Genomic DNA, 8007 nt, shown 5'->3' with positions numbered 1-8007 from the left:
GCGGTTAGCAATTTTTTTTCGAGGTTCTATCTTTTCATGTTGCCTAGCCATCATCATATTCCAAGGTCACCACAAGTGAAGGTCATTGCTAAACGGTTACTAGGAGTTCGCATTGAGGACACGTGATTCAATACGGCAGTAAATTAGTGAACCTTACACCAGAGTTTAGCCATATTCCCAATGGCCGTCTCTTTTCATGTTTTTATCTCCATCGTCAGTTTATCATCACAATTCCCAAGGTCATCATACACGAAAGTCAAGAACAAATGGCTTCTAGCTATAAGCAGAGTTCGATTTAGGGACACGCTATTCAATATGAAGATAAATCAATACAACTATAGCCTGAGTCCAAATGCCTTCCTCCTACTTTCTAAAGCTCATCTATTTTTCATGAAGTACCATAAAATCAACTACGTAAATAAATAGCACATAAATTTATCGTAGCGCCAGAAACTTTGCCTCTGGCGGAAAAAGTTGACATACTTGTACTTCAAAAGAAACCATCAATCCGCGGTGGCCTAGATTCATAAAGTATCGCCCTTGGTTATTCGGTCGACCGCCTGGCCTCTGGCTCACACCTATACATCATAGCCCGCGATGTTACATACATTACACATGTTACAGTGGATATGAAACCCCTTCTCGTCCCTCCCTCGTTCCCAGAGGTGTAATAGCTCAGCACGACAGGTAGGTAGTACGTCACGTGACGCGGCCCTAGCAACACTTTTTTTCGCGCCTTGTGTGCCTCCCGGCGTTTCCGTTACTGCCGACAGGGGGAGGCCTGAAGCAGCGGCAGTAAATACTGTGAGAAGGCCACACACATCTGTTGGCTCTGCGGATGGCATCCACGCGAGCATTGATGTACAAAACAATGTTGACAATAGCCAATTATACCAAGGACATTTACTAGTATATAAATTTTGTAAAAATGACCTTGAGTAAACATGTATGTCGCTCCAGATCTAGTACTAAAGCTGATCTTCCACTGGTTATGAGTAGGGTAGACGCTTTTGCAATATACAGGTTCAATATACCAGGGAACTACTATCTCCCTGGTCTTTCACAATGAAAAGATATCCTTTCCAGTGGCCAGCTTAGCATATTAGACTGGTAGGCGACAATATGCTGGTCTTTAACAGTGGAGCGTCTGATCCAAAAGCAGCTTCACAAACAACTTAAACGATATGCAAAACTACTCTATAAAGGAATGAAATATGCAGCCTATAAACATACGTCTTCCAAGAGCAAGACTCCATTTCTACACGGATTTCTGAATGTTTTTGTTACATTCATTCCCCCATGATGTTCCACATTTAGACATCTTATATCTTAAGTACCATCTCGTCCTTTTTCATTTCACACCTGCATGAGATTTGGGGGTCTCCAACGCATGTCATCCGTGAAATCAAGATAGTGTGGCCACGCGATACTGCCAACGGGGAAGTAAAGCTAAAAATAATGTCAGTAAACACCATAACCATCAATTTTACGGCACCAGCCGAGATACGGGACGTCATTTGCACTTCTGTTAAACCCATGGGAAGAAAAGCGCGGTGGCTAACGTACTGCTACATGACTATCAAGTCTGATGAAGTATTAGACCTGTGTAGATGAGTAATGAATTTTACGATCTGTTCAGGTAGAGACATCGGACTTGGGTTGTATTTTTAATGAAGTTTTGAAATGAAAGGCACAGTAGGTATACGTAATAGAGTGCCGCTTCTCCAATTCTCCAACTTCTCCTACTGCTTTGGACAGGCTCATTTCTCTTAGAAAATCCTGATGAAGTGCTAGCCACAAAGATTTAAACACCCCATCTGTTTCTGTCGGGCTGTATCTTCCTCTAGTGTGCGAAATTATCCGGTATGAGCGCCTTTTGTGTAACACAATATTTTTTGCCACCATGCTTGTCTGCATTCATTCATAGTATCTCCAGAAAGATGAAAAGTATCATCTCATGAATTCATAAGCTACAGTACGTATGCAGAAATTTGGTGGATGGTTTAAACTTTGATTGCAGCTTTGATGTTTGACACTAAGTATCGGAATGAAGCGGAACGAACCGGAACGGACCACAGTTCGACAGAATGGGACTATAATGTAGATTATGGACATGGATTATGACATAACCAAGATATCCGTTGATACGTCGATGAAGGTTAGACATCCAGGTAATAAGATACGCCAAAAAAAGTTACTCAAGCAACTGGATATGATTTTGGAAACGGTCAAGACATCCCTTGATGACCTTGCTTACGTTGAGTTTCCTCCAGAAAGAATCATCATGCCCCCCCCCCCCCATGGAGGATATGGGAGACAGGGTTGCCATAGAAACCAGGCCACCTGACACTCACTCGTATGTTCAGTTTGTCGCCCAACGTTGTGCAGACGACCTCCTATGGGAGTGAGAAACATCGCTTCTGTCGTATCATTTTCCAAACTGATGTAAGTTAGTGCTGGAGCATTGCACAAGGATACTAACTGTTCATTTATTCATTTATCAATAAAGATAGGAAAATTCCCCAGGTATTAATTAACCTGCATGTGTCTAACATGTTACGTTGGACACTTACCAGACCAGCTAGGAGACCTTGCCCGACAAGCGCATGGGATCCGGAGGTGGCTTCATTCTCTCTGAGAGACTTTCAATCCGGGAGACTATCATCGCCACCTGTCGCATTATCCTGAAACTGCATCGCCACCTGTGCCATTATCCTGAAACTGAAACTGCAGCTTAATTCATGCAATGACGCAAAACACATTTCTGCAAGACACAATGTGATGCAATAACCATGTTTGCAGTTTTAGGTAAAACTTTATTTGAATAAATAGGCATGCTTTCAAACATCCAGCAGTCAATTTGATGATTATTCTTAAATGCTGTACTGCACTAGCAAAATAATGAGTTTTCCAATGAGCCATGGCTTTAAAATACATTCTATATTGCACTTAAGTCACTAATGACATTCGTAGCTTAACCATAGTTTCAGCTGCTTTGATAATTTCCAGTAATTGGAAAATACCTTCCAGTCCGAATCAATTAGACTAAGTAATTTTCATTAAGGTACCAGCTGTAAAGGCACTTTTCTAAATGTTTCCAAATGTTCTTCACGACAACAATACTTATATAACAACACATGATATACATGTACTTATACTAATCAGGGGAATGAAAGCAACAATCCCTGTATTGAACACTTTCTGCACTCAGTATGATCTGACACCTACATGTACAGGTAACTAGATTAGGTATATTCAAACAAAATTTATCCATGACATGTTTTCCATGTATTACTAATATAACATATCAATAAATGTGTGTATGAAATATATTTTGTACAATACTACAGATAACAAACTTTGTACCTGAACTTCAAACATAACGGATGGCAGGCAACTACAAAATGCTCTAATGATTACCATAATGTCATTATTGTACATGTAGCTTACACATCATCATCATCAGCTCCATGCAGTATTTACTGAGGTGGGCCACCATTATGGTTCTCCACTGACACAGCATGCAAAACCTACAACTATGTACTGACACACCTAGTGGTACACAACGTGTACATACATGTATGGTAAAAATGTTGGGGGAGTAGCAAGTCAGCCAAATGTACTGTGTCTGCTTAAAACCCATATTAATATTGTGCATAGCACTTCGGCAGAATGTCTCATTTACGGTCATATTCACGTATTTAAGGATGCCATCTCGTCTATAGTTTTCAAATGTCATGGCAGAAAAGGTGTCATCTGCAATGGGCAAAATTCTGAAGCAATGTTGACCAAACATTCAACAAAAACTGTGAAAAATCCAGGTCTCATACAGGCACAGTACATTCTGCCGACATGCTTTGGGAGTGTATGAACACTGCCCTTAGTGGTGCTGGTCAGCCACAGAGTAGTACACCCAGTAGAAGATGTTGAAGCCGATGTAGCTCAGCGGGAACAGGATCCGGGCGGCCTTGTCGATGATTGCAGCGATCCCCTCGTCCTCCGGGTTCTTGGGTTTCTTGGGCGGCTCGGCGGGCTTGGTGTGGCCGTTCATGGAGCCCTTCTCGCCGCTGCCGTTTATGACCCCCTTCTCGCTGGGGGGGTTTGGGAGCCTCACCACCTTCACAGGGTGGGTAGGGGCGGCGGCAGCGGTCTGTGGACAGAATTAGTGTGATAGTCTGCAAGCTTGTAATGTAGATTCAAAACAATACATTCTTCCTTAGATAGATACTTCTTTAGGTTACATGATACATTTGCAATGGATATCTTATAGGTTTTATCTGAAATTATCCACAAGTGTAAAGTTGCTGTTTACCTTGGGCTTATGCTTGCGATCGTAGTAGTTGACGATGGCATACTCCAGAAGGGCACCAAACACCATGCACTGGCAGGCCAGGAGCCAGGCATCGATGGCACGCACGTAGGAGATCTAAACAAATATAGATAAACAAGAACGGTTGAAATAAACAACGACATGTCATTAAAACCTGCAGTGGTGGGAAGCAGTGTTGGGGCTAAAATGTCAGCATTTTGGAGTAGATTCAGAGGCTGAAATGGTTGTTTTTTTTTTGCAAATCAGAAAAAAATGAAGCGGGTGAATCTGTGAACAAACAAATTGAATTGGTGTGGCCTTAAACTAGAAAATGCGACACAAAATGAGAGAAAACCGTCGTGACCTGTGGCATGTCGACCACCCGTGTGCTCTGTGTGATCATGGTGAGCACGGTGGTGATGCCGAGCGCCACGCGGGCCGGCACGGCGGCGCGGTTGATCCAGAAGGCGACCCAGGACAGGCACACGATGGTGATGCTGGGCACGTAGATCTCCATCATGTAGTAGGACAGCCGACGCTTCATGTACATGGTGATGGCCAGGGTTGTGTAGGTGTTGGGGCTTCCTGTGGTAAGAAAAAAAATTTTGAAAATTAATCCAAATAACAATACTCATGATCCCCTAAAAAAACAGAAAAGAAAATTCAGTATGTGGTGATCAAGATCTCAAATTGCTAGCTTCTTTTCAAATTAAAAAGTAACCAGTACTAATGCCATGTATAGACGCTACAACAAAGGCCAATCACATGATACAGAGTAAAAGGCCCTTACCTTTGTTGGTGTCGTCACATGGATCTTCTGCTCCTGACAGCTTGCTTCCACCGTAGTTCTCACACTGCTTGGTGCAGGCATCAGTGACATAGCCATAGGATCCCTTATGGTAGGAACAGTCTGTAGAGGACACACAGTACACCTGATAATTATTACAAGAATTATCTTTTACACTTATGACACTTGTCCATGCTGTTACTGTTCACGTTGTTGGTCTGTCCTTGGTGCTGAAATACTTACCCACTATGCACCAGAATGATGTATTTAACTGTCCTGAAACTGTGAAAGAAATTAGAACAGGGATTTCTGGGGATTGTCAACTTTTGAGTGAAACTATCAATTGATAAATGAAGCAAAAAAAGGTGATCATTTGCACCCTCAGATCTAATTACAATAGGCAGTTCCGAGGATGGTGATTATGTTTACCGAAGAAAAACATATTGTTTTTGCTCTGTTTCTTCTTTCGTTCCAAACACTGACCTGGTCAATGACCTGAACCAGACCATCTGTCACCATGGTACCTGGTGTTGAGTTACATAATGTTGCAGTTTTATAGTAGGAGGGATTTAGACTCCTGTCACCATTTATGTGAATGTGTTTGAGTAACAGAGCAGACCATATGGAAAGGTAAACATTATTCATTTGCTTGCAAATGTTACTTTTCTAGTTGAATCCAAACTAAATCCAAAGTTTTGTTCTTACGATGGACGCTGGAGAGGAAGGAGTTGTACTTGGCCTGGAAGTCGACCTGGGTCACCTCGAACTGGGAGTGGATAGACGTGGCGTCGGTTACCACGGGAACGCCCGGCACCACCCACTGGAAACTGGGGTTCAGCACAAACCGCATGCTGTCGTCTGTGTCAACAAACAAACACATCATCGGACTGACATTAATTTCTCTTGGAGCCATCTTCTTAGGAAATTTGAATGATTTAGCCTTTTCTACATCAAGATCAGATGAATGGAATAAAGGTAGCACATTCTGACCAATGAGGATGAAACTTTACAAAGATGTGCCAACAATCATGTAACACATACAACATCAAGTACCCAGTAAGTTCTAATGTGTGGTTTAAAATTGACCAATGCTTCACTGCTTTAACTCTTATAAAATCACATGCCATTAGGATTAATACATTGTAATACTAGACTTTAAGAAGAGACACAGGAATGCAAACTGAAGGCTTGGGAAGGAAAACATCACATGGAAGCTTCTGGAAAACCATGATGGTGCAGGATGAGGGAAGAAGTCTACACACAACTTAAGCCAGTAAGCGCTATATGCAGTAGGTACATTGTACAAGAAAGGCTGTAGCTGTGATGTACTAAATGACTTACATCCATGGATCTCGAAGGTGCACTCCTGCTTGTCCAGTGGATAGAAGCGCAGGTTCATGGCACAGGTGATCTTCACATCCTGCCTGCAAGGATACAGGAAGATACAATGATCTGTAAATAATTTCATCGAGTGAGTAATTCAATGATTAACAAACTTCTTCGCACACAGCAAGAGATATCCACCTTCCAACAGTCCTTCTGCTGCCTTCCTCAGGGCAATACTGACTGGTGGTACATCACACTCAGTCTGCTAAATCACAGAGATTACTTCCAGAAATTTTGAGTGACATCCATCACTCTTCTTCAGCATCACTGAAGTGAATTGACAGAACTAGTGAACACTTACATACGTGTACTTAGAAACAGGAAAACCCAGGCCTTACTTTGCGATGTGGTGCACATTTCCATCAGGGCAGAGCCAGGTGGAGATCTGGTCGTCACTTTGTGTGAGACAGCCCTCGTCAGAGCACAGGGGGTCCACCTGAAGCAGTCAGGACAAACAAGTTTGTTATTAATAATTTGACTGTAGAACATTATGCTTCCTTTCTCCAAAGGGGGCAATATATAGTAGTATCCATTCCTTCCATTACAAAGTTAAGTGTTTGAATTTGTAATATAAGGCATTTCATGTCTTGTTAAAATCATATCAACAAACTATTCATTCAGTGTTGTTCAAGCAACAAACAATATACAATATATACATGTATGACATACATGGTCAAAACACACACAAATACACACACATAGGCATGCACATGCACACACAAAAAAGCATGCACACACACACATACAAACACACACACACAAGCACACACACAGAAACATACACAAGCACACACACACCTTACCTTCTCCCCCATGGCATAGACAGGGCACACACACAAAAGCATGCACACAGACACATACACACACACACACACACAAACACACACACACACCTTACCTTCTCCCCCATGGCATACACAGGGTTCCAGAGATGCCGGCCTGGTACAGGAGTCATGTGGCTGGACATACCGGCCAGGCGGTCGTCAAACCAGCTCAGGAACAGGTCAATACTCATCTCAAATTGCTGAGGAAAAATTATAGCAGCTCCTTATTAATGAATCAGTCTGGACTTTAACTATACAAAAATTGACTGTAGTTCAGTCTACAGAAACCATTGCGGAAGCCTAGGCCTGTTTTCATGACTACTTTGAGCAGTCATTGATAGCTGTGTCATAACATGGTATAGACTAATTGTATGTAAAATATTGAATGAGCATAGCAATACACAAGATATATATACAATGGGGTGTGTGCAGTTATGTGGTATATGCTTCATTAGCTCCTCTACCTACAGACCTCATGAATATTTGATAAGATTGAAGACGAACAACATTTTATTATGGATTGTCCATTATATTATGATAAGCTCACAAAGCTGTTCAACCTTCTTTCTGCTTGCACAACAGAATTTGTTACATTTCATGCTATAGATAAATTCAATTTCATTCTAGAAGGTAATAACCCTTATACCATACCCGGGCCGCGATAACGTTCGATAACGGGTTCCGGACCGGGCCGTACTTCA

General features: G+C 42.0%; 1 protein-coding gene across 1 annotated transcript in view; it reads right to left on the bottom strand.

Moving 5' to 3' along the window:
- Positions 1-3796: 3796 nt before the first annotated feature.
- The window catches only part of LOC109481201 (glycine receptor subunit alphaZ1-like), a 6502-nt gene continuing 2291 nt past the window's right edge, over positions 3797-8007 (bottom strand). The window contains exons 4-11 of the mRNA XM_019783729.1: positions 7381-7506; positions 6821-6918; positions 6438-6520; positions 5802-5954; positions 5100-5219; positions 4674-4894; positions 4313-4426; positions 3797-4150 (exon numbers count right to left, since the gene is read on the bottom strand). Coding sequence (XP_019639288.1) covers positions 3881-4150; positions 4313-4426; positions 4674-4894; positions 5100-5219; positions 5802-5954; positions 6438-6520; positions 6821-6918; positions 7381-7506 — 1185 coding nt within the window. The 3' untranslated portion in view covers positions 3797-3880. The remainder of the gene's footprint in view (positions 4151-4312; positions 4427-4673; positions 4895-5099; positions 5220-5801; positions 5955-6437; positions 6521-6820; positions 6919-7380; positions 7507-8007) is intronic.

This window comes from Branchiostoma belcheri, unplaced genomic scaffold (assembly GCF_001625305.1).
Source record: "Branchiostoma belcheri isolate BF01 breed outbred unplaced genomic scaffold, Haploidv18h27 scaffold54, whole genome shotgun sequence".
Classification (NCBI taxonomy): domain Eukaryota; kingdom Metazoa; phylum Chordata; class Leptocardii; order Amphioxiformes; family Branchiostomatidae; genus Branchiostoma; species Branchiostoma belcheri.
This window is presented reverse-complemented; position numbering and strand designations above follow the sequence as displayed.